The sequence below is a fragment of the Calypte anna genome, chromosome 1 (assembly GCF_003957555.1).
Source record: "Calypte anna isolate BGI_N300 chromosome 1, bCalAnn1_v1.p, whole genome shotgun sequence".
NCBI lineage: Eukaryota > Metazoa > Chordata > Aves > Apodiformes > Trochilidae > Calypte > Calypte anna.
In genome coordinates, this window is record NC_044244.1 from 51,699,801 (window position 1) to 51,726,771 (window position 26,971).

The 26,971-nt window shown below is 49.9% G+C and overlaps 1 protein-coding gene across 2 annotated transcripts; it reads right to left on the reverse strand.

Annotated features, from left to right (window-relative positions):
• Nucleotides 1-360: 360 nt before the first annotated feature.
• On the reverse strand, nucleotides 361-25,259 carry MGAT3 (mannosyl (beta-1,4-)-glycoprotein beta-1,4-N-acetylglucosaminyltransferase). Of its 2 annotated transcripts, none has more exons than XM_030463358.1 (2): nucleotides 25,189-25,259; nucleotides 361-7,143 (listed from the first exon to the last, which is right to left on the reverse strand). In XM_030463358.1, exon 2 carries the CDS (start codon nucleotides 7,140-7,142, stop codon nucleotides 5,634-5,636), a length of 1,509 nt encoding a protein of 502 aa, XP_030319218.1. In that variant the 5' UTR covers nucleotide 7,143; nucleotides 25,189-25,259; the 3' UTR covers nucleotides 361-5,633. The 2 variants fall into 2 exon arrangements, with proteins under 2 accessions (XP_030319218.1, XP_030319210.1); XM_030463350.1 differs by lacking the exon at nucleotides 25,189-25,259 and adding an exon at nucleotides 8,031-8,389.
• Nucleotides 25,260-26,971: the final 1,712 nt, after the last annotated feature.

The window sequence follows — 26,971 nt, forward strand, 5'->3', positions numbered from 1 at the left end:
AGAGATGTTTAATTTGGGGCTCCAGGGTTTCCACTGCTTTACCTGAAAAAGCAGGTGCATCCAAGGGAGGGAGATGGTGACAAGGAACTGTTTCATGAGCAGTGTGCTGGTTGCCCCATCCACCAGCTCTTCTCAGCTCACTTGCATGCCACTTGTATGTGCTTTTACTTACCCAACATATGGATCAGCTCACAGAATCAGGAATTATTCCCCAAACCAGACAGGATCCCCCTCAATCTCCTCTCTTGGGAACATGGTCCAGCCGAGGTAGGAAGCCACATCCCTCACTGTTTTCCATTAGCCCTTCTGCCAGGTGCTTGAAATAAAAGCTGCTGCATACACACACCTTGGTTTCTTTTCATACTTTGTAAATTTATTATTATCTCCTCCTTTTAAGCATCCCTTTAAGGGTGAAATGAAATCCAACCATTTACAGAGAAAATGATTTCAGAATGTACATTTGATTTATCCTTACAAAAAGTTCATTATTACTTGCTATTTATAAATTACAGAGTGGAAAGGAGCTTTGCAGACACCGTTTTTTTTTTCTTTTTTCTTTTTCTTTTTTCTTCTGGTTTTGGCAAGTCCACGTGTTCTTTTGCCAAAACAGTGTTCTGGGGCCATTGCAGGGGCAACACCACCACCAGTAGGTGCAGGTAGACCCCAGGCTTGGAAGTGCTGCTGGATCACCTCCAGGATGATACTGCATCATCATGCACCCCGAAAGGAAAAACAGTGGTTTGAATTCTTAGTCTCAGGGTACTTTGGATCCCTTCTTAGTCCATTATCTGTAGTCCCTAGAACTTTATGTATCAGTGTATTGCAATGGAAACAGCTCTCCTTTCTTAGTGCTGGATTGGAGCCCCCTCCTGCCACCTCTCTTACCTCCAGCTCCCCCTTTCTTTCCATAATAAGAGCAAGTTTGTCCAATGTCTCTGAAATCAGAAGGGAAGGGGTTTGGGGAGGGGGGTGGGGAGAGCACAACAATGGAGGGATTCAGGATCCATTCTCCCACTCGCTTCCCTCGTTTCTCACCAAGGTTTGAGGTCAGTGAAGCCAGGATCCCTTCCCTCTTCACCACCAGTGTTCACTATTTGGACCAGGAGTGACCCTGGACACGTCTTCACAGTGCAGAGGCATAGCAGCTGCGGAGATTGCTGGCAGGAGCCGAGAGACAGGGACAGAGTCCGGGGAATGTTTTGGAGGGGAAAAGACACTAACATCCCACAAGGATAAACCAAGGAGTGTGGAGAGGAACAAATACCCGTTCTGCACTGTCACTCTCTCCCACCCCGAGTAATCCATTACCTGGAGACCACAAGGTACCCTTGTTTACCTGCCACAAAGATAAAATCAGGAGGCTGGCCCGAGGTGCATAACAGCAAACACAGCAGGACACAGGGATCAGAGAACGCAACAGCGAGAGCAGACTTCAGCGTGCCATCCCTCACACCAACCGCACAGGCACAAAACAACCCCATCTTTTCTGTCTATCATTTGGGTACAGTATTACCCTCAGTCTTCCCAAGAGGCAAAAGCAGCTGACCTGCCCTGTTCCCTCTGCTTTAGCAAGCTTACAAGCTTACCTACTGCAGGTCCACCCAAGCCCAGATCCTTCTCTTCACTTGGGATGAAGAAGGATCATGAGTCCCCCACTCCAAAGCCATGCATGGACATACAATCCCACAATCCTTTTTTTTTTTTTTTTTTAAAGGTGGGAAGCACAAAGAAAGTTAGCAACAGAGATGGGCAGAGAGAAAAGGAGCAGGGCATGGGGATGTCACCCTACTACTTCACCTACTACCTGGCCCTTCCTTGCACCAATTAGTTTGAAGGTGGAAAGGTTTTTGGGGAAAAAAATACAGAGCTGAAGAAGGCTTTCAGGAAAAGGCTGGTGATGCTCTCCCTCCATCAGACAGTTTCACTCGCAGACATGCAGCAAGCACTTGGCTTTGCTACTAACAGACATCTGGATCTGGGTCTTATCTCAGGGACAGGACAGGGTTCTTTTTTAGTCCTTTCCTTCTCAGACCTCATAGCACCTGGTTTAGACAAGATCAAGGAACCTCAGCACTCACCTCAAAGAGTTCAGCACTGGAAAATTAAGGTCTGATATAAACCTACCTCCTTCTTTGTCTCACTCACCACCCCACAAAGCCACATGCTTTTGATTTGCCTCTTGTGGAGGTTGCCTAGGAGGGTGGCTGTCCCCCCTGAGCACTGGCTATGGAGGTCACAGCACAGCCGTAGAGGCAAGGCGGGGCAGAGGGCAAGCCACCACCATGGGAAATCACTGTGCAAAATTCAGTTTGCTAGTCCCCATCCCCTTCAGGGACAAGAAGGAAGATTTTTAATGACAAGCACTTGAGCTCCCTAAGGACACTAGACATGAGGTTAGACAGAAACATTGACTGGTTTGGCCTTAAATCAAGAAAATGTTTAAATGATTATTGAGGGAAAAAAAAAAAAAGGGAACACATTTAATCTGTAAAGTACCTTCCTCCTACCACAAAGGAAGCCTGTTGTAAATTTAATTTCCTAAGAATTAAGGAAGGAAGGAAGTCCAGGAGGAAGACAGAGTTCTCCAGAACTGCAGAGCCAGAGTTCTGCAGAAAAGCCCCAGCACTGCTCTTCCTCAGGGGGCAGGAGGGAAAGGCAGAGGGGTTAGGCAGAGAATGACGGAGCAAATAATGGAGAGAGGGGAGAGAAGGCAACAGGCAGTACTTCAGGAATGGGTGATCCAGATATTGCAGCTGCAGGCTCACCTGAAACTCCAAAGAGACAAAGGTCATACCTCAGCAATAAAAAGTTGACTTGTAGTGCATTAAAAATCCCCAACATTGCCCATGCACAGGAAGGGCTGTTATCAAGGAAGGCTGCTCCCACTGTGGAAGATAACAAGGTGCACCCTCAGCACACATGCACTTTTTATCTCCTCCTTCATGGGGCTCTCATGCTGCCAAAGCACCCACACAAAGACTGATTTCTCTTCCTCTCCTCTTCTTCAACAAGGCCTGGTACTGCGCTTGTGTTGTTGTCGCTGAGATAAGGCAAAACCAAAGGTTTGAGAGTAGATTTCAGGCTCCCTACCAAGACTAAACATAAAAAATAGCTTATTCTTTCCATACTTTTTTTCTGCTGCTGAATCCCATGAGGTAACACACCTGCTCTCCTCAAGCTGGCCCAGGGGAAAGCGCATTCCCCTTGTACTGCCGCCTCAGCGTTACTGCTCTCATCTTGCTCAAAGCAGGCTCCTCCTTTCTCAGCTGGATCCCCCATTTCTCTGTTATCTATGACCAAAACACTGTCACTAGGCACAAGGACCCCCATGACTGTGACAAGACTCCTTCCTGCAGTATCAGCAACTCTGGACTCATAAGAACCACAGCTTCCCTCTGGGGAAAGAACATTCTGCCTACCACAGCTTCTCCCTCCATTCAGTTCCCAAAGAGGTTTTTCTATCTGTGGGAAAGACACAGTAGAAATGAGAACAGTGATTTAAAACAAATAAACAAAAAACCGAAACCCGTAGCAAAAACAACAAGAAAAAAGATGTTCCTTCAGTTCTGGTAAGCAGGCACTATGGCACGAGATATGGAAGGAGCAAAGAGGAACTTCATCTCAGTTTGATCTGAGACCTTAATCTTCATTCTGCTTCAGTCTCAGTCTTATTAGGCAAGTAAGTTATTCAAGTTTTTCACTTCTCTAGAGAAGGGAGTAGGAGGGAGAAAGAGAGAGAGAGAGATAGGAATGAGGCACAAGGGTGGGAATGGACAGGACAACAGTAATATGGAGTCCTGATGGAGTGAGTTATTGGCAATGGAAACCTTCCTTCTTCAGCACTGCTGGCCTGATGTCAGGGACACTCTTCCTTATGCCAACATTATTCTCCTCCTCCACACGATCCTTACTTCTCTGCTTGGAGCATGAGCCAGTCTTTCCACTGCAAGGCTGATAGAGCACGTTCATTGTATTTTTCACCCTCTGCCTGCTGCAACCCAGGCTCCGGGCACCTCATCAAGCCATCTGCTAAGGCATGGTAATCAGGGGGGGACCTGGATCTGCATCCTCAATGAGCTGAATCAATCCAGGACAACAACAGGCCAGATCCTGACTACCCATCACTGGCAAACTCTGAGCAGATGCTGGCACAAAGAGCTTCAACTACTGTCCTCCAAGATCCCTGGCTCTTCTGCATGGTCTTGTCTGCACATGCTCTCTGGATTCCATGATCATCTCAAAACAGTTTTCTTGGGCCCAGAGGGACTCTGCCCACAGCCCCTTTCTCCATAAGCTCCCTCTCACCCTACAAGCAGACAGATGGATCCTGTGCCTTGACAGGCTTCATGTTTCCCCACAAAACCCATCACTGACTCAGAGCTTTGTCCTTTTCCTCTCCCTTTTATCCCATGGCAAGAAGGAATAGCCAGCACGGGTAAGCAGCAGCTCTGCAACAGGCACAGCCCATGGGGCTGTGGAGGCAGCCAGAGAGGCGTGCAAGAGTGTCACGTGTGTAGCACTGCTATACAGAGCTAATGGTCTCCCTGGCCTTCTCCTGCAAATGCCCCCAAAAGTCATCCATGCTAAGACACAAATCACAGCTTCTAGATCCCACCATTTCCTGAAAGCACATATGCCCAAGCCCAACTATGACCCCTTCCTCCCCAATACTGGTAACGAATGCCCACATACATACCAAAACCATGCATGTTAGAACTCATGCACATAGGAAACCATGCACTTGTAAACATACACTCCCACCATCTGATTAGGTCCCCCTACAGAGCTTATCCCAGCCCCAAAAGAACCATGTTCTGCAGGGAAGATGCTTCAGCTTCTGTGGGCCAAGCCAGTGTTGTGGGGGTGGGGGTGAAAAAGGAGGTACAAAAAAAAATCAGTTTTTTCTTCTCTGCTTCCCATCTGCCTGCTCCAGGCTTGGTAGAGCATCAGGGCAAGATACAGCCCAGGACAGACGCAATAAGCCTGCAGGAGTGCAGGAGGAGGCTGCATACTGGGGAGAACACCTTGGAAGCAAAGTATTTCCCTTCCCTAAAACAATCTTTGAATACAGAGGTATACAAAAAATAAATGCATACTGAGATGCTTTTGCACATTCACTCATCCAAAAAAAATGCCCATGACACACATCTGCACACGTGACCACTCGCATCGGTTTGTGCCTGCTGACTCACATGCTCACTGATCAGCCCAGGCTCACATCTGTGCTTGCTCTGATCCACAAAGGATGAGGGTGGATGGAAACAGCTGCCGTGGGACCCCATGGGACCCTCACAGCCTTCCCCGGAGGAAAACCCACCAGCTGGCTGTAGAGATTCTCTCCAGCCAGCAGGAGAGGTCCTGGAGATGCAGTAAAGTCTTTATTCTACAACCAGAGTCGGTTCCCTACATCTCTCCTCTTCTTGCCCAGTCCTCCCTTCACTTGACGGAAGAATCTGAGTCAGCAGGAGTCACCCTGGGATGAAGGGAAGAAGGGGGGAAAGGGCACAGACCCCAGAGAAATGATACATCCTACCCAGAACCAAAGAAAACGAAAAAATAAAGGAACAGACGAAAACACTCGACTCTTTCCCTTTGATGTGAAGTTCTGATTCCCCACGCAAGCCCCGGTGGCCTCACCCAGCACCCTCCGCTTTGTGGTAGGGGTTCTCCAACAGGTAGCGGAACCGCTGGTAGTTCTTAAGCAGGTACTTGGGAGCGTACATCTGCTCCTTGGGGTCAGCGGGGGGATACTCCTGCGTAGTACCATCAAACCAGCCACCAGTCCGGATCAGCTCCCGGATATAATTGAGGTCTCGTTTATCCTCGTAGTCACCCCAGCGGGGGAAGTCCCCATTCTGGGCTGATACCAGTTTGAAGTAGATCCCCTCTGGGGTGAAACACCAGGAGCAGTGCCAGCCAGCAAAGTGGAGGGGGCTGCCCAGCGACCACTGCACCAGGATGTGTCCTGTGCTGTTCTCATACTGCCGAAAGCCAGGCATGGTGTAGTACTCGCGGCGCCGCAGGCGGATCCCATCAGTAGCATAGACAGCCTGGAGCATTCCCATAGTGCAGCCCGAGACCACCTCCAAAGTGCCCGGTTGCTTCCAGAAGAAGCCGTATAGCGACTTGCGCATGTGAAAGGCGAAGGGCTCCGTCCAGCCATCATAGAGCTTGAGGAAGAGCACGCCGTCACGGGCCGGGATCTCATCGGCATCATCGATGATGAAGACGTCATCTGGGCGCAGGTTGCGGAGCCGAGCGATGCCGTCGCGGGTGAGGAAGGTGCGCAGGTAATCGTCAGCAATCCAACCGTCCTGGCGGCCACCAGGGGGAAAGTGGTCCAGGAAGACGTAGAGCACCTTGTGGCGGATGTAGTCGAAGGAGCCGTTGAGAAGCATCTCGCGGAACTTGAGGGGCCGCGGCTCTCCATAGGCTGTGAAGTTCGACTCGCACACCACGAAGGCGTCCACCACGTCTCCCAGCTCGTGGAAGCGGACATCCAGCAAGTCAAACTCATGGTTGACGTTGATAGCATTGATGACGCGCCGGGGAGTCTCCCGCGGCACGAGGCGGTCCTTGGTGGGCAGGTTGGAGTACTGGACCACAGTGGGGACCCCGCAGCTGGGGCCGTGCCAGCCCGGCAAGCACACACACTCCACCCACTTGCGCCGCTTGGTCCCGCTGGCACTCAGCGGCTTCCGAACCAGGCGCCCCGAGGCTGTGCCATCCACTCGCTCCTCTGGCCGTCCTCCCACGGGTGGCTTCTCCAGCACCTTGGTGCCTGGTTTAAAGCAAACACCGCCGGCTTTAGTACGGACAAAATATTCTGTCGTGTCTTCTGGCAGCACAAACTCGGCTTTGTGCAGCTCTTCGCTGGCTCTGCTGGGAGGCAGGGGCTGAAGCAAGGGGGAGTGGGAGTACAAGGGTGTGCGGAGGAGCTCTGCACCCCTTGGCTCAGGGCTGACCTGAGGTGTGATGGGGGCATTGTTCCAGAAGAAGCTGGAGACGAGGTTGGGACTAAGCGAAGCCAGCTCCCGGGGGAAGGTGACATAGGAAAGGGCCTTGAGGAAGTGCAAGAAGGAGATGAGGCAGAGACCAGCCATGCAGAGAGTCAGAAAGAGTTTATGGCGTCTCATCTTCATCCTGCGGAAAAGCCACGAAAAGGAAAGTCACATTCAAGAGTTACTGGGGTGCAAAAAGTTTACTACTGGTAGGAAGGCACGTTGAGGACAGCACAAAGCTGGTCCAAATTCAGCTTGCATTGTTTGAGACCTGAATCCAAGAATTAATCTCCCCACCCCCTCTCTTCTACAGTGGACCTTTTGCCTGGGCTGAGTAACACCAAGCTGAGCCTCTTCTAGATCAGTCACAGACAAAAAAGCCCACTGATGATGGGGTAGAAAGCTGGGAAATCCAGATTAGCAGGAATTCATAACCTAGTGAACTCGCCATAGTTGGAAGATTCGTTGCTATTCACTGATGGAAACAAAATAAAGAAAAGTCTCCTCCAGTCCTGTACCATCAGAGGGTTGAGAGACGAGAGAGCAAGCAGGAAGGATAAGAGGCAGTAAGGGGTATGTACACAGCTGTAACACGCTCAGTGTAAGAGGCCATTTTAAAGGACCGATATTAACCACCTGCCAGAGCCATGACAACACCTATGCCCCCCTGCCCCCCCTAATTTCAGTGTTTGCTCAACACGCCCTAAAACCCATTACTGTTCCTAGGAAATGCTACCTAAGTTCACATGGAGAACAGGAAATAAAACCAACTAAAATTCTCTCACTTTTACAATTCTTCCATCCCTCTGAAGTCTACTATGTCTCCAGATGTAGCCTTTTGCTTTTCATCTTCTGCGGACCAGATACCGAGAGGTTTTTTGCATCTGGATTAAGGCAGCTAAAATAAATGCATAGCTATCCCCAGCCCTGGCAAGGAGTGCAGAGCTGCTGTCAGGCAGAGAAGTGATTGAAGACTACAACCCAGAAAAAGGACACGCAAAAAAATAAGAAAGAAAAAACTAAGCTCACCCAAGGAAAGGAGATAAGGCTTCCATCTTCTGCTGTTTTGGAAGGGAAAGGTTAGGATGAAGATGATCAGGAGAACACGGTCACCCAAAAGCCATTTGCAATACAGAAACTGCCTCCTCTTCCCAGGACCGTGAAACCCTTCATGCAGCAGCAGATGAAGAAGCAGAGACCCCCTCCAAGCCCCACGCGTGCGACATCACCACTGTGCCCCTTCCACACCACGCTCAGCCCATGGCAGCTCCCTGCCCTGGGCCAAAGTTCCTCAGAGACACCACAGGCTCCGTGCTGTCACTTATGAACACTCCGCCCTCTACACAAGGGTGCTGGGAACGCCTTCACAGGAGGTGAAACCTCCTCCTGAGGGGTTCAGCGAACTGCCCCACACCAGTCCCACAGAGGGGCTCTTGTAGGGCTCTTCATGACAGACATAGATCCTATGCAAGAATGAAGGGAAGAAGCAACCCAGCCCGCACCTGCCCCTTCAGAAGGTATTAAATAAAATACAGCAAAGCATGTTTACTGATTAACTTTGAGACAATTTGACCTCTTCAGGGATCTGCTTGGTAGAGTACCATGGGATAAAGCTCTGGAGGGAAAAGGAGCCAAGAAAGCTGGTTAATATTCAAAGATCACCTCCTACAAGCCCAGGAGTGATGCATCCAAACAAAGAGGAAGGCAGGCAAGAACGCCAGGAGGCCTGCATGGCTGAACAAAGACCTCCTGGACACACTCAGCTGTGAAAAGAAAATCTACAGAGGGTGGAAGCAAAGACAGGTAGCCTGGGAAGAATACAGAGAAACTGTCTGAGCAGCCAGGGACCAGGTGAGGAAAGCTCAAGTCCATCTGGCCAGGGATAAAGGACAACAAGAAAAGCTTCTGTAGGTATGATGGTGACAAAAGAAAGACTAAGGAAAACATGGGCTCTTTCTAGGAGGAAAAAGGACACCTGACTATGCAAGATACGGAGAAGGCTAAGGTGAGCGTGAGGCTATACCCACACCACCCAAGTCACATAAGGCAAAGGCAGGGACTGCAAGAATGAAGAACCACCCACAACAGGGGTAGGTCAAGTTCAAGATCATCTAAGGAACCTGAAGGTTCACAGGTCCTGATGACATACATCCATGGTTTTCATGGATCTGGTGGACAAAGTTGCAAAGCCACTATCCATCACGTTTGAGAAGTCATGGCACTCTGGTGAAGTTCCCATTGACTGGAAAAAAAGAAACATAACCCCCATTTATTTTTTTTTAAGGAAAAAAAATAAGCCCCAGGGAACTACAGGCATGTCAGTCTCACCTCTGTGCCCAAAGTCATGGAGCAGATCCTCCTGGAAACCATGCTAAGGCACATGAAAAATAAGGAGGTTACTGGTGACAGCCAACACATCTTCACTGAGGCCAAATTGTGACTGACAAATTTTTCTGGCCTTCTGTGACAGGGCTACCTAATCAGTGGAGACAGGAAGAGCAACTATCGTGTACCTGGACTTGTGCAAAGTATTTGACACTGTCTTGCACAACATCATTGTCTCTAAGTTGGAGAAACATGGACTTGATGGATGGACATCTTGATGGTTAAATAATTGGTTGGATAGTCATGCTCAAAGAGCTGCAATGCCCAAGTGGAGATCAGTGACAAGTGGCATTCCTCAAGGGTCAGTGCTGGGACTGGGCTTCTGAGCGTTCTTCTGGCAACAAGGACAGTGAAACTGAATGCGCTCTCAGCAAGTTTGCTGATGACACCAAACCATGTGGTTTGGCTGACACAATGGAGGAAAAGGATGCCTTCCAGCAATGTGTTCTGCAGCCCAGAAAGCCAACATTATCCTGGACTGCATGAAAAGCATGGCCTGCAGGTGAAGGTGAGTGATTCTACCTCCTCGTTTGCTCTCATGAAACCACACCTGGAGTACTGTATCTAGCTCTGGAGCTCTCAACATAAGGACATGGAGCTGCTGGAGCAAGTCCAGAGGAGGGCCATGAAGAGGATCAGAGGGCTGAAGCACCTCTCCTATGACAACGGGATGAGAGGGTTCAAGTTGCTCAGCCTGGAGAACGGAAGGCTCCTGTGAGACGTTATAGCAGCCTTCCAGTACCTGAAGGGGGTCTACAGGGAAGTTGGAGAGGGACTTTAAGGGCATGGAGTGATAGGATGAGGGGTAGCAGATTTAAGATGAAATAAGGTAAACAGAGATAAAACATTAGGAAGAAATTCTTGACAGTGAAGCTGGTGGGTCAGTGGAAAAGGTTACTCAAGAGAAGTTGGGGCTGCCACCTGCCTGGAAGTGTTCAAGGCCAGGTTGGATGGGACACTGAGCAACCTGGTCTGGTGAAAGGTGTCCCTGCCCATGGCAGGGGGGCTGGAACTAGATGATCTTTAAGGTCTCTTCCAACCCAAACCATTCTGTGATTCTTAATACTTGTGTGAACTTAATACTAGCATGAAAAGCCATAAAACATTTAGACAGATGGCAATTACCCAAAGGAAAACATACCTGGCTCTCTCCAGATGGCTCTCATACTGACTTTGGTAAAGAGTTGTCCACAGTCATACATTACAGCTCAGCAACAAACCTTTCTGGGCACTTTGGGGTGACCATTTTAGCAAGAACCACTGTCCAGCAACACCATTCCTGCCCCCAATGTCAAGTGGGGCACTGGGAGCCTGAAGGTAACTTCAGTAACTTAGTATTGCCATGGGAGGGAAAAAGCCTGGGCCCTGGCTTTATGCATCCCCAGGAGACCATCTTGTCAGGTGGCCTGAGAAGGAGAAAATGGCAGCTTTCCTCAGGGAGCCATGCCAGGACAAGCCCTTACCTCCTGCACCCTGCTTGCAGTCAAGCTTTCTCTGTGGGGGCAAACTGAAGAGCTGCAGAAGCCCACAGGCTTCGTGCAGAAGCCCATGTTGTGTCCAGGGTATTTTTAAAAATTTTAAGATTCATATTCTGGTTCTGTCATCTGCAATGTAAAGGAATAATCAGTGCCTTTTCCTTGCACGTCACCAGTTTTTGTTCTGTCTTGAAACGTGGGGAAGGGAAAGGCACAAGAAAGCTGAAAGCACTAAATTAGCAGAGACTGGCTGTCAGGAAAAAAATATCCCACATTGATAAATTAGTACAGCTTTCTCCAATCAAGTGTCCTGCATTTTCTCCGAGGCATTACCTCCAGACATCAGGTCACTGAAGCCTGAGCAAGATGAATGGCTGGCCTGCTCCAATAAGGCAATCCCAAGGGATGCCAGGTAATGCTGGTTTCACTCCAGTACCTACAGGACTCACACAACTTCCTCTGGGCCAGCCCAGGACAGCAGACAGGTGCTGGGTGAATCACACAAGGCATATCTCCATCTTCCTCCCAGATGGCTGAGAGGCTCCCCATGCCATGATAAATTCCCAGACAAAAGGCCAAAACACTTAATATTCAGCAAACTGCTTTGCTTCCCAGGATGTGGCGTGCCATGTCAACATAACAAGACACGTAGTTTTAGGAAATAAAGCATATTTTCCTCACTTGACATTTGCATACATCAGTATCTGTCAAGCTCAGCACACAGCTCTGCAGCTCTTCACCCACTGGCAAACTCAGCCTGTGCACTGCTCTGTGCCTGCAAGATCCAGGCTGGTGTCCACAGCCATTCCCTACAGCTCTGCCAAAGCAAGCTGGCCCTGCAGTACCCTCTACTATTTTGCTGCTGACCGTGTCCCAGGAGGAAATTTTCCCTGCTATATTGCTTTTGCTGAGGAGTGGTAACATGAGTCCATTTCCTATTCTCTCCTAAATGGAGGGAAACAAAGAGGCAAACTGTGTCCTCCTCGAAACCTCTTCCCTAGGAACCACCTTCAATCTCACATGCCAGGGATTCCTCTCCTGGGGAGTGGAGAACGCTCATCCACCCTTGGGTGGGCCAAGATGCTGAAAACCAGTCATGTATCCCTTCCCATGTCCTCTGATCAGTACTGCAGTGGAAGATGATCTTTGAGTGGTGGCTAATTGGAGACAAAGGCCAGCAGGGGAGGAAGATGTTATTACCCACCTTCCCCATCCAGAACATTTATGTGTGGTGAAAATGAGAAAGGAGGCACCAGTCAGAGAGGCATCTCAGCTTGTCATAAAAGAGCCCAGCTGCTCCGCCACAAAGCAGCCATCAGTTACCATCAATAGAGAAAACAGCAAGAAAAGATATTTCCCTTTTGACACTTTTGAGTGACGAGGGGAAAAAAAGTCAACTTGATCTCAGGGAGAGTGATCAAGTTGCTGTCAGGTTAAAAACAACAGCAGGAAAACCTTTAATGTTCAAGTAGAAGAAAAAGCCAGAAGGAGCATGGACAGTCAGCTCCATTAAGACAAAGCTCTTTAGGGAACTCACAGTTACAAACTGCTTCAGCAACATTCAGCAAGACAAGCTGAAAGCTTCTTTTTGTAAGGGATCCCTTTGATATTTCCTTGCTTGAATTATGTCTCTACCATGCATGGGAAGGGTTTTCAGAGAAGGAGGAAAGCTAGAAGTCATATGCATATGAGTTATCTTCAGGCACCTGTTATAATTTTATTTTGCCATTATATCAAGTGACCAGTTGATTTATACCATCCAGAAATCATATCTTGATTTTTTTTCAAGGAGCCAGAGAGATATATGAACCGCTAAGCGCTACTGGCAGTTCACCGGGCCTAATGTTCTCTTCTGGAGGATGCTGGCAAGAAGCCATGCAACAGGCCCCTGAATGCATGATACCCCACGCTTCAACTTGTTAGGGCACAGGATGAGACTCCCTGAGACCTCTCCGATGGTTACAGGAGAAAAGCTGGTACAGAAGACAAGTCAGAGTAGAAGCTTGTTTTTCCCCCAATACAGAGAAGTTCATCTCCTCTGCATAAAGTTATCCCCTAACACCCATGCAGTAACATATTTGCCCAACACTCAGACACTTCAACACAAAGCAGCAATTCAAATTAGAATTGCTTTCACACAGCAGATTAGAATCCAGCATGACTTCCATCCTCCATTCCACCAAGCTTTTTCTCTGCTCCCGCAGGAAACAAACGAACAAGCTCCACAAGTACTAGATCTACCTGCCATCCAGAGGAATCACAACATGCATCAGGGCCACAGTACTTCAAAGCACCCTAAAATTTTGAAATTTTGTCCTGCAAACACCAGCAGAAGTGAGGAGAAACTGTAAAACCTACTATTTGTCTACAACCAAAATGTGACCAGCTCAGGGTCTGCAGGACTGAGCTTTGCTTAAATGTAGGAAAAGAAGATTATCCTACAATGCTGCAGAGCAGGGAAAGTGGAGAGAAGCAGTATGTGCCAGAGGTAGCTAGGGCTCAGCATTTCTCTCAAGTGAAGGACACCGTGGTGTTTTCAGGGACTGCAATCTTGGGGGATGTCAGCAGGAAGTTCTGGCAGAGTCATAGCACAAGGTGATTCAAATGCAGGCATTTCCATTTCAGCTTCCATTCAAGTTTCAAGGACAGAATACAGCACTTCTGCAACCTTCATCATGAGTTGCTGCCCACAGCACTAATGCAAAACAGCAATACCTCATGCTATGCATCTCCTTTGCAGCTTCAAGGCATGTGAAGACAAAGTGCCACTCACCTGCTGCCTGCACACCCAGCTGGAACAAGCCATCCAGCACAGTTATTCTCCAAGTAAGGTCAGGTTATGGGCAAGCCAGGCTTTGCCCTAAGCATCTTCCCTCCCTGTCAACAGACAGATAAGGTGACCACTCTCAACAGAGCTGCTATCCACACAACATCAACGAGTGCCATCAAGCCCGGAAGAAAACTGGATGGAGGAAAAGACAGCTAAAGGGTGGTTCTACAAAAAGCTAGGGTGAGGTTGGCCACAGATGGGTAACAGCACAGCTAAGAAACCAAGGCATTGCTTTCCCTTCCCATGAGGGCAGACACGTGATGTGCATCATGTCAACCACAAGCCTCAGGATTGTATGCATGGCCTTGCTAGGCCTCAACTGACCAGAAGCATCTGTGGTCAAAAAGGAAACAGATGTCTTCTCCTACATGCTGTTGAAGGAAACCAAAGTACTCTGCACCAGTAGCGACAATCTGCTGCATACAGATTGTAACTAAGACGGACGCAGTATAAAGCCTCTAGCTCTTTTAAGTACTGTAGCTGCTCACCTCTTCAACCCCTGGAAGCACATTACCTTTCCACTCCACACTTTCCATGGGCTTTCACTGTTTAAACTGTTCTCTCCAGTGTCTTGTCCTGCTCTTCGGTGGACTGAGCTTTGGTTATCTTAGCATCCACATCTCCAGCCACAGCTGTAGACTCTAGGACAAAGCAGCTCTTTACTTTCCCATACAGAGCAGATGGGACCTGCAGATAAAGTGGTCTTTGTTGATAGGACTTCAGCTCAAGACCAATCTTTCAGAGTCAGAAGAATAGACCAGTATCTGAACACCTTCAGAGTCCATTATAAAACCCTCCACTCATACAGACTGTTCTTACTGTAACTTCCATAGTACTAATAGCAGCATAATTATATAATTCCCCAGCCCCCAGTTTAAAAGAAGATCTGCTCAGAGAAGACTAGAAAACTACTGAAATCCAATATTGGCCCGTGAGACAGCAATTTAATTTTATCCAAGAAGTACCTGGACATCACAAGGATGACGTACTTCATGCTAAAGAAAACTTGAAACTGGATTTCCAGCTCCACTGGAATCTATAAAATATTCTTCTCAGTATCCTTCAACTTTACTGGACCCTCTTGTAATTAATCTCCTATCTCCACCTAAGGCCAGTCTCACCATAGGAATTTCTATGGTTCCAGAGATGCCTCAGAGTCCTCATGATGATCTCAGAATCCACAGTTTTAATTTCTCAGCACTCCTTCTGCTAAAGGAGTGGCCTCTTGTCATCTCCACTTATGCCTGATATCCTGGAAGGACTCCTCCTCAACCCTGCTTTACTGTCTCTTCAAAACATCTGATTCCACAGAGACTGCTGTGATGGCCTTGGAGATTGCACTACCAGTTGGCTCCAAGACTGGGTCTCTCAGGACATCGGGGGGTGAGCATCACTCATTGCACTCTGCAGTACAAATGCACACCAGCAATACAAAGTGTTTCTCCCAGAATGTTTCTCCATTACTGCTGCTGCTCACTGCTTCAAGAGTGCAGTGGTCACAGCAACACAAAATGGAGTTGGCTCGCTCTTCTGTTTCTAGATTTCAATGTCTTACAGGGAAGGAATGCCTTCAACCATGAGATGAGAAACAGGAAAATAAAAAGGGACAAAACTTAAAGAAAAAAAAAAGAAGAAAAAAAAAAAGGGGGGCAACTTAATGGCTTCAGAGAGGCCATGGGGTAATGAAAGAAGTATGTAAGAACTCTAAACTAGTCTCGGTGTCTTGCAGAGAGGGATTGGACAAAATCATTTTGTTGGAGGATAAAAGAAAATCATGCTTCTAGAGACCTCAAGTGAGGCGTGTAGTAACACAGGCTGTTGTTTCATGGGTTCTCTTCCTTCATTCACCACCTTCACAGCTCACCACCCCTCAGTTGTCAGTTGTATGAATTCAAGTTGTCAGTTGTATGAAAGTCTGCTTTGTAAAGCCAAATCAGCAGCAGATCTAACTGGCTTAAAAATAAACTTCAAGAAAAGTGCCTAGGCAGAGGAACGAGCAGCTGACCAGCAGAAACTTTCCAAATTATTTCACCAGCTCACTTTTCACCAAAACTGTGGTACCATGTAGATACATCCTCAGAACAGATGTATCTACATCAATGTAGAATACATTCATTCATGAATGAATTCAAGAATACAGGACTTTTTAAATACTGTTCAACCACCAGGAGCTCACTAATTCCTTCCAGCAGCATCAGGGAAGTAGTAGCAGCAGCAGGTAACCCCTTTCAAAGTGGACCATGGCAGGCAGTACATGTATGCTAAGAAAGTGGAGTAGAATTCACAAATCCTGATAAAAGCACCAAAATGGGCCATCAAGATTACCCTTGGAGCCAAGGGCCTATGGGAGGAGAGCACATGGCAGACTCATGCCAGACTAAGCACGTAAACCCAGCGCAAAGGAAAGCAGGAGAGTTCCTGGGGACCAGCTCACAGCCCAAGCAACCAGGAGATGCAGGCTGAATGGCCCAGAAGAAAGTGATGTGGGTGCCTCGTGGGCCAGAATGAGGTGATAAAAGAAGGAAGGAGGCAAGAAGCTGGTGATGCCATGGTGATGGGTAGAGTGCACAGACCCATGCAGGCAGAAACCACATTGCCTCCAGCTATATTTTGAAATGGGTGGCAGTTGTTTGTGCATCCCCAGAATAAAAGCTCCCTAAGATGGATAGAGAAGGAGAGTAATTAAACCCCAAGAAGACAATAAATAAAGAAAGGCCATGGAACAGCAGTGAAATCCAAATGGCCACAGAGAAGAACTGGCCCTCCATCCCCGCCCTCCTTCCTCCCCCATCCATCACCAACCACTTGGGGTTTGGCAGTGCACTCACTTTCCCACAGTAGCCGATCTATTACTGTTTGGAAGAGCCTCCCCAGCCTCTTCCTTCCCCTCCTTCCCCCCCCATTTCAGGCCACAGGGGTCCCACTTGGCAGCCCCCAGATCCTCCTCTTCCCTGAATGTCTGGTGTCCAGCCAATCCCACGCAAAGAGCATTAACCCCTCTTCACCGGGAACAGCCGGAGAAGAAACCTGACTCCATGCTGAGAGGTTTTCCTAGGGTGTCTCTCCCGCCTTCTCTCTTCCCCATCCCCAACCCTCCCCTCATTCTCTTGCCTCTTTCCCCATTCCTTTTATTCCTCAGAAACTAAAGCCAGCCCTGGGAGTGTCGCGTCTTCCCGACAATGCTACACGAACCCACGGGAATTTTTCTTGGACCAAGAACAGACCTTTATTTATTTGTCTCTTCTGCCTTTGTTCTTCATTTCCTCTTTCAAGACTTAGGCAAGACCTCGACACAGTGCCGCCTGGATCCCCTGCTGCCACTTCACTTTGTTATTATTTTCAGAAAGAAAGCGCTGATAGGCAGAGAGCTCTTCAATGCCTTGCCCCAAGGCAGAAGTGAATCAGCCCAGATTCCCACCTCTGTGGTGGACAAAGGGCACTGGCTCCGGGGCTCTGCAGAGCACCTCAGGCTCTGGCTTGCAGAGACAAACCCCCTACTTCTGTAATCCTTCTGACTGCAGCATCACAGCCCCTCAGATTAAATCCACACGAACCAAATCTTCAGTAACAGCTCTATGCCAGTAACAGGCATATGGTACCACGAAAAGGGGCAGTTTCCCAGAATGAAATCAAAAGCCTCCTAATGCACTTAACTCAGGGTCACATAAATCTCTCTTCTGCCTCCCACAGACGGCTGGATCTTGTTTACAGGCATTGCAGCAGGCCTGGGTCTCAACAATATGTTTACTGCTTCTGTACAAACATTTCCTTTCACTACACAAAGCAGTACCCTGATCTCCGGTTTAAACCAAGCAGAATTGACTCTATGGGGAAAGAGGGAGACCACTAGTCTTCATCAGGGAAATCAAATGCCATCCTGATCATCACACAGGTTTTAGGAACATTTGTCTTCACAGACTTCCCTTAGGTTGCTGTGCTTCTGGAGAAGGACCAGGAGGAATTTTGCATTTCGCCAGCTGCTGACATCCCTGACAAGAGGTAAAGACATTCGATGAAATAATGGGAACAATGGGTTTTGTTTCAGTCCGAAGAACCTGAGAACCAGGGCCACATGGGGGAGCAAAGCTTGTCCAAGGGATATCTGGTGATTGTCTGGCCAACTCTCCCCAAGTGCAAAAGCCACAAACTGACACGGTGCAGATAAAAACAGAGAAGCTGAGCATTTCTGCCCAACGGCACAGTAGACAGAGCAGTTTACTTCCACAATCACTTGATTACAGGCCAAGTTCTTTTTCCTCTCTACCTTCAGCTCTCTCTCCCCTCTGTTTCAGGTCTTCAGTAATACAAACATTTATACTGAACTCTAACCATTTCTGAGAAGGCAGTGGCCACAGCCAGGTCAGAAAGGAAGGAAAAGAGGAAGACATAACTAACGTGTAAGTACACCATAAACATTGGTGACAAATGAGAAAAATGTGCAATTCAGGAGGGAGCCATGATCACATTGAAGCCACCAGGACAAGCAGGGCTGGAGCAGGACAGTCCACCTGCATGGTACAGCAACCTGCCACAGCGAGGCAGAGAGCCAAAGGCCATTAAGCTCACACATACATATCTGTGATGAATGCTAAGCCAGCCCAGCTCAACTCCACGATGCTCCTCTGCTGCAAGAGCCTGTAAAATATCACCCCAGTCTCCCTCTCCCCTTAAATGGTTGCTCTTCAGAGTTTAATCACTGAGAAACAATAAGAATTTCAGCTGCACAGTTTGCTGCTCAACCACCTGATCTCTCAAGTCTTCAGGTTCTGATCATCTCTTGTAAAGTCCAATGGACCGTGCCATGCCAAAGCTAAAAAACACTTTGGCAGGACAAAATGAGCCTTCAAAAGATGAAAATGATCTCAAGCATCTGAATATTTTTGAGAGCAGTCCCAATGATCCCTGCTCCAGATCTACAGCACTGTAATTGAGTCAGGGACCAAAACCAAGCATCAAACTTACTCTCTTCCTGGCCTGACACTGTCTTTTTACTGCAAAGACAATGTTCCAAACTCCTGAACCTCTTGCACAGTCTCAGCCCACAGAGATGCTCTGCAGTACCACACACCTGAGTGATGCAGAAACCAGAACTGGATTTTCAGGCCAGTTCAGCTTCAGAGGCACATGCAAACATAGGCAGAAAGGAAATCCACACCATTAAGTGACAGACTCTGGATGCTTGACAAACTCCTCTCTTGCTCCTGCCCCCTCTCCCATCCTCCACCCACCCCCTCTCCGTCCTTCCCCTCTCCCCAGCACTCAAGGAAAGTGAGAAGACTCTGTTCCAGAGCACAACTGCACTATAAATAATTCAAGACACTGCTAAATTATGCAAAAGCAATCCCATCGTACCCCTGGCCATGCCAAATGCAGGTGTGGTCAACCTTTGCTCCAAAAGTTGCTGCTAGGTAGGGCACAGAGGTTCTGTGCCAATTGCACATATCTAAGATGACAACAGCGACTTGCTAGCAGACAAGCCTGCACCAAACAGCAGGACAACAGGAGATATTTGGAGACACAGGGCTGATGGGGAAAACAACAATTCCTTTTACCCATCTCTTCTCCACAGACCGTACATGGCCCCAGGAGAAAAATCAGCAAATCATGTCCCCTTCAAGCAAGGCTGCTTGGTACATCTCATCCCCATCAATCGTGGTTAGCTGGCAAGAGCTGCAGCTGGACAGCACTGGCAGTGAGGTGGGGTAGGAGAGGACCTCTCGTGCAGGTGGGATGGAGAAAAAGGAACCAAATCCTCTCCAGAAGCAGTAAAGAAGGCAGTTTTGCTAGCACAAGGAAGGCTGAGCTGAAGGCAGACAGAATCTCAGTCTGCTTTCCTGCTCCACTCCCTTGCCTTCTTCCAGAGGCACTGCCTCCCTGAATATCAGGGCCACAGAGGTTCCCCTCAGCAGTGGGGTCATTGAATACCATCCTGCAGCTCACACTGACCACTCCACCACACCATTCTCCTGATTTACCCTGCCCTCTGCTTAGCCTCAGAGCACACCCTCGCACTACAATCTCCACAAAAACAGGACTTTCTCTCACACAGAACCATTTGCTTCCAGCCCCTCTTCCAAAGCCCTACCTTTCCAGGCTCCAGCAGCCTTCTGAGATCTGCCCTTGCCCAACATGCTCAATTTGCACAGGTCTCCGTCATCCTTTTCCAGGCTGCCCAGCTAAAAGCATTCGTGCCAGAGGAAGCAGAACTGAAAAACGCTACCAGAGCCCTCTCTTCAGCCTCAGCACAACCAGCTTAAAATCTCAGGGCTCCAGCTTACCTTCCCCTTCTTTCTTAAAGGGCTCAGCATCAAGGAGAGAGATTCCCTTCCACATCTCTTTGCCATGCTCTCTCTCTGGCTTTTTGTTCTGTTTCAGTATCTGCACACCGAAACAGGGGATCCTAACACAGATAAAGTCAGCGTAGCAGATACCTGAGTTCAGATCACAGGTTTCACAGTTGCTGAAGCTGTTATGCAGCGGGTCTAATTTGCATTAGTCTTTTGCTATGCTTCAATTCTGCTTGCTGCAGCTTTGGTATCATGCAAGACGAACGCAGCAATCTCCTGAGATTAAAATAAATTGATAAATAAATAAATACCCCCAAGCCTTGAACAGATGACAGAGACCAATTCTGCTCACTAACCCTGACCCAACCTGTAAGGATTTACAGACCGAGGGGAAAGCAGCACTCCTAGGGAATGGCAGCAGGGAGCTGGGATTATAGATTAGGCAGCAGATCAAGAAGGAGGAGATCTATCTGCAGTGCAAAAGGCAGCAGGATCCAAGCAGCGAATAGAAAGTTATCCATAACCCCAGGCTCAGCACCAACACCCGGCTGTTCTCCAGGATTTCCGAGGCAGCTGGCAGATAAGCAAGTATGGGAAGTGCTGTGCTTCATCACTGCTCTCCTGCTGAGCCCCACTGTGTGCCACTAAGTGTGTTGCAGCCTTTCTCCCTGCCTCAGTTTCCCTGGGTGGGAAATGGGAGAGACTTTTCTGCTACAGAGCAAGAGGCCTGCCTAAATAAAAGAAGCTCAACGGGTTGTGTCAAGGCCCTTGGAAAGAAGCCTTGCCATAAAATGCAAGGCACAGACAGTCTTCAGAAAGAGAAGTTGCCCTCACTGCCTCTTTCCCTCTGGAGAGCCCCATTCAACTCCCCTGCTGCTTGCAGCATGTGCATTACAGGCTGAAAAATAATGCTGGCAGAGCTCAGTTTGGTCATATCCCACAATGATGGCTATCCAGATGCAGGCCTGGGCACTGCCCAGGAAAATGGGGAACATGAAGAGAGCTCATCAAGATGCCTATTCAGCTGTGGGGGGTTATCTCTGTATGAAAGGCCAAGGCTCCCACAGTGAGCAGCTCAGGTAACTTCTAGTGACCAAAAGCAGGGAATAATCTCTTCCTAAATCATAGCTCAAGAACAAGCCCTCGCTTTTTGTAAGGCAGACAGCTCCCTTCATGATGCTTCTTCCCTCAGCCTGCCTGATGAAAGCTCAGGTGAAAGGGAAGTGCAGCACCGCAGTCTATCAGCTCAACCAGGAAAGTTTCTGAGCACAAAAACACACCTGCTCTGTTCCAGGTGTTCAGAGGTTTGAAGAGCAGGAGGTACCTGTTGTGCTTCAGGAGGAGCTTGAGAAAAGTAAAGGAGTTTGCACTGCAGGGAGTGCAAAGAAGTCAGAAAAGGAAGGTAAAGAAATAATGTTTCTGCCTTCCTGAGAGCTGCAGCCCGAGTCCATTTCACATGGCATGGAGTGCTCTTGTGCTGCTCCAGCAAACAGCACCTCTTCTCACTCCCTCCAGGAAAAGAGGGAACTCTGCTACCCATGATCCCAGGCTTGCCCCTTCCATACTACTCTGCCGAGACTCCTCAAGGTCAGCCTGCATGGCACAGTCCATGTGTGCACTGCAGATGTCACCACCTTTCCAAGAACATCCAGGATGGGGAGTAGTGGGCATTCCTCAGATATAGCTCTGTGTCCCCTCGCATTGCACTGCCCCATGTGCCTACCTTCCCCAAACTTCAGATCCCATTGTAAAACTTCATTGCAGTGCCATAAGATGCCATATCCTGCCATCAGGATAAGTGCAACGCAGCCTGGCCTTTTGTTGCTGACCTGATGGGTGACAGTAGGAAAAAGCATGTGGGGAAAACTACCCACACTCTTCCACAGCCATCACTGATAATGTCAGCCAGCCTTTTGAGACACCTTACACTGACCTAAAGATGTGAAGGCGCCTCTTGTGCCAGTCAGTGCCCCCTCCGCCTTCCTCTCTGCCAGAGTTACTGTCAGCTGTACCAGCCTTCATTAGCACCACCTCCTCCAGCTACGTCCCACTGATTGGGTCACAGATTCCAACAATGTACAAAGAGCTCATTTTAGAGCAACAAACCCCACCTAAAACCTAACCAGCTGTCAGGAATGAATGTTGGCCCAGCTTGCCCCATCTATCCATCACCTGATTCCCCTGCTTCCTTCCTCTGCTTTTATCATCCAATGCAGGGATGGGGGAGCTGGGTGTGGGGGGAAATACCAATTTGTGATAGCAGGTGCATCTTAAAGATGCTATTCTCAAGACAGGGGGAAGGTCAGAAATAGCAAGCTGAAAACACAGCTATGCACCCTGCCATGAGATAGAGTTTATCTCTGTTTGCTGTCAGGTCAAAGCAAGGGAGGGTCAGAGAGAAACTTGTCTGTCCTAATGAGCCCTTCGTGTACTGAACACTCACAATAACATCTACACACACTGTCCTGAACAATTCCTGTACCCATGGCTACCTGTGAACACCAAGTTTATTGCTGGCATAAACTCTACAAAAGGCCATGCATTCCAGGGTAACTGCACCCAGCAAGCACTCACCCACGTTTGTCGCACAGACGTGCAATAAGCATGTTAAACCCATCTGGCAGGCCACAAAGTCACACCGTACCTAACCAGCTGCACATGGGAGAAGGAAGGTAAACACAAGGTGCATGGGAAATGCACAAGCACAAAAACTTCATGGGTTCACCGCTTGGGCAAGCACATTGAGTGCATCTGTGCTTGCTTCTGTGGGCCTGGCCCAGGTTAAGCAGGTTCTGAGACCACAGAACAGCGCCCACAACCCTCCCACACCACAACCTCCACCCACCTCGTGTTATACATAAATATTCTAGATAATTTTTTACAGTTGTGAGCATCCTCTGAAGCTAACATCCATGCAATCATACATGCTATTTTCTCCCTCCTCTTCTTGACCTCCTTGCTAGGGCAGCCCCTGTGTGCCACGCAGGGAACTCCTTTTTCAAACCTTACCAGCATTTGCAGGGAGGCAAACAGCAGCTCAGCCCCTGAAGCCAGTTTGGAAAGCATTCCCCATGTTCTGGGCACCTCCAGCAGAGGTGATCATCAGCAAAACCTCAGACCAAAGGAATGCCAGCAGAAAGGTCAGCTGCTGGGCCACTGCATTAAAAAAAATTTTGCAGTGCAAAAAACAAAACAAAAAAAACCTCACCTGCAGCTAACCAGATTCCCTCCCCTCTCCTAAGGATATAATTGCCACGTCCAGGGCATTAATAAACAAGCTATGCAGGAATAACCAAGATTCCTCACAGGGCGAGAATGTTATACCTTGCAGTGGATTTCTTACCACTACTGCAAAATCACCCGAGGGTGTAGAGGAGCTATAAATCTTTGAGGGACTTTTATGACATGCAGTGGCAGAGTCACAACTTCACTCCTCTTCTGCAGTTTGCAGTGGCTTTCATTCGAAGTCTGCTTTATATCACTACAGGGAGGCTGGAGGCTCCCCAAGAATAGCTAACAGGTCTTTTCTTCCTCCTCAGCTTGGAGTATGTGTTCCCAGCACTACTGCTGAGGCTGTAGAGAAACAGCACTGGTACTATGGCTGTGTTTAGGGGGGCTGGAGGTGTTCAGGGAGGGGGTAGTTTGAGGAGCTCATTCATTTTCCCTCCCCTCTAAGATGGCTCTCCACTGTCTGAGGGTCAAGCAATGGCAAGTCCTGCTTTATTTCAGCTCTTTCCAGAGGAGCTGGCAGCAACCAGGCTTCAGCAACAGGGACACTTAGAAATTACTACCAAGTCACAGGCTCCAGCTGGCTCAAACACCGTTTCTGCAGGTGAGATTTACACAGCATGGGAGCCACCCTTCGGTGAGGGGGTCTGAAAAGTTCCTGCCGACTCACACTCTGCTGGGGTGGGGGAAACAAAGGCAGAAGTAGGCAGGAATTTGAGATTTAGTTTGCACAGTGCTAGAGGTTCCTGGTGACTCAAGTCACGCCTGTCAGCAGTGGTGCCACCGAGTGTTTTCATGGGCTTGAACTTCCCACTCAAAGGGAGGGATTTCGAGTTAACTGGAGGGCCATTCTTCGAGAGGGGAGGTGCTCGGCACCCACGCCATGTGCTGGAGAGAGGGCAGGCTCCCTCCCGACCCGAGCTCTGGCCCAGGGTGGAAGGCAGAGGTGCGAGACCCCAACTTCGGCTCGGGCTGGGGCTTCCAAGCGAGGCTTAGAGAAACGCAGCCTGAGGAAATCCCCAGAGGAAAACCACGGGCTGAGGCACCGAGAGGAGCCTCTCTCCATCCCGCTCTGCACTCCCTTCCTTGCTGAGCTGCCTGAGCAAGTCCAGAGCTGCAGCAGATGCCGTGTTCCACATCACCCTTGTCATGCTCACTCGGGGAGCAGAACTCTCGCAAGGACAGAGCTACGCCAGCCTGTGCCACTCAGGCAGGACATGCCAGCCCACAAACAACCCGACAACCCTACACGAGCAGGCAGAAACTTGGGTGCCCACATCCCTTTGCAGCGAGCCCCCAGCAAGAGGGCTGTAGCAATCTGACATGGAGACAGAGTAGGGGGAGAGGGGGATGCGTTTGATGATGATCATACACATATATTTGTATGGATGTTTTCCCTCCCACGCACACACTCCTGTTACTCCTCGCTTGCTGCAGGCTTGGCACGCATCCCCAGCCCGTACCCTCCTCCCAAGCCCAGCACGGGCAGCAGAAGGGCCTTGGCTGCAGTGCCCCGGCCGGAGGCTGCCTCCATCCCCGGAGAGCTGCGGGTAGGGGGTTGGCAGCATCGCCTCCCTCCTCCCCATCGCCGATGCTCCCTAGCAGGGGATGCCGGGATTATGGGGGGGGCGTGGAGGGGAGAGAGGGAGGATGAATTAAAAAAAAAACAAAAAAAAAACAACTATTATAAATAAATAAGGAGCGGGAAGGTGGGGGCTCGGCGGGGGAAGCCTCTCCGGTGGTGTCCGCAAGGGATGATGCCGCAGTCCCGGGCCGAGGCACAACTTGCAGGTGGCGGCAGCAGCGGAGCAGGGGAGGGAGGGAGGGGGGGGGAGAAGAGAACCGAGGAGGGGTCCCGCCGCCGCTGCCCGCAGCGCCCGCCGACGCCGAGCAGCTTCATCGGGGAGTGGGGGTGTTCTGTGCCCGCTGCCCTCCGACGCCCTCAGCCCCTTCGCCCACCCGCTCGCTATTCACTCACTCACCCCCGGCCGGTGCAGCGTCGGTACCCGCCGGGCCCCCGGCGGGGCGAGGCTGCCGCTCGCCCCCGGCCCGCCCGCCGCCCCCCGGCATGGCTCGGCGCCGGCCGCAGCGAGGCGAGGCGAGCCCGCAGCCCCCCGCCGCCTTTCTCCTCCTTCTCGGCGGAGCGGCCCTGCACCTCCTCCCGACCGCGGGAAAAGATGCGATGCGATACGGTGCTCAGACAAGCCGAGCTCCGCCGGCAGCGGCGGGCAGGGCTGCAGCAGCCCCTTTTGTGCCGCCCTCCCCGCCTGTCTCCTCCCACGGCGCGCCCGCCCGCCCGCCCCCCAAGGCCTCCGCCACCGCCCGCCTCCCCCCCCTCATACCCCGGGGTACGGTTCGGGCGCCCCCCTGCCTCCCCGGACAAAGGGGCGCCTTGTAGGGGGGAACCCGGCGGGTGGGGGCCGCAGTTCATGGCGAGGCCAAGGGTGCTTTATTAAAGGGGCTGAGGTAGAGAGTGCTGACCCCCGCCCCCACACCCCCCTCAAAGGATGCTCCGAGGTCGAAGCAGAGCCTCCGATCCGCCTGGCAGCCCTGGGGCAGACCCGAGCCCCCTCGGCGGGCCGCAGCATCCCTCTCCGTGTCCTGGCCGGAGAGGGAGGGCAGGAGCCCTCGTTGTTTGGCGGGAGGGAGGGAGGGAGGGGAGGCGAGGTGGTGATGTTGCGAGCCGCTGTGCCCGGCGACATGCAGGAAGTTTTGCTGCGGTGCCAGAAATAGAACCTGCGCCTGCTGACTCTCCATCCTGAGCCCCAACCACAAAAAGCTGCTTTTTGTTAATTCAACTTTCCCTTTCCTTTTTCTTCGTCTTCTTCTTCATCAGGCTCATCTTTGGAAAGGGATACAAAGCCAAGCCAAACTCTTAATGCCTCCCCTCCCTGCCCCGGCCCAGCGGCACCACAGCAAACATGCTGAAGCCCAAGTGTAGGACCTCACCCCTTACTGGAAAGAGCTAAGGAGAGGTCAAAAGGAAGCAGAACCAGAATACGCCCTTCCTCACGATTGCATGGGAATTTAGGAAAGCATTGCATTAAAACACAAAGCATCAGTGCCCGTGTCCCTCCAAGCTGCCATTTATCAGATGGGCGACCTGGGCAGCTTGCTGGGGAGAAGCTGGATAAATGTCCACTGCCTGTTCTCCTGAGCAGTGCTTTTGGCAACCCAGCCACCCAGTGGGGATGGTGCCCAAGAGTCTGCCCTATGGGCAGTTCTCCTGCCTGCTAGTGTCTCATCTGGCACCAGAGAGGGCATCCATGGGAAAGGGCCATGATAATTTTGAGTTTGAAGGTGAAGATGGAGACCTTGTTAGAGCTCAGGCAAAGAGGCAGTATGAGTGAAGGGGATTTTTTTCCACTGCAACCTCGGCTAGAAGGATGACTAAAGACAGCCAGAGGTCAGCTGGATTGAGAAGTGCCACGGGAATATTGCAGAAGTACTGAGGGAAATGAAAGAGGAAGACAATGAGAAGTTCTCATCCTATGAGGGAGGTGTTATTGTGACAGAACGTAATATTGCACCAGCATAAGTCCTTGAAGACACTGAAAGGCTCCGTCTCAAGGGAACATGCTGGAAAGACAACAACATCCCCATCTCTGTGGATTGGGGATGAAGTTGCTTACCCATAGGACAATGCTCTCCAGGACAGCTAAAGGTCCCTAGCAGAAAAGCTGGGGGTCCCTAGTAGAAGACTGGGCTTCAAGGGAACCCTCAGCACCTGAATCCACAGGGGGAATTTGGCAGCATGATTCAATT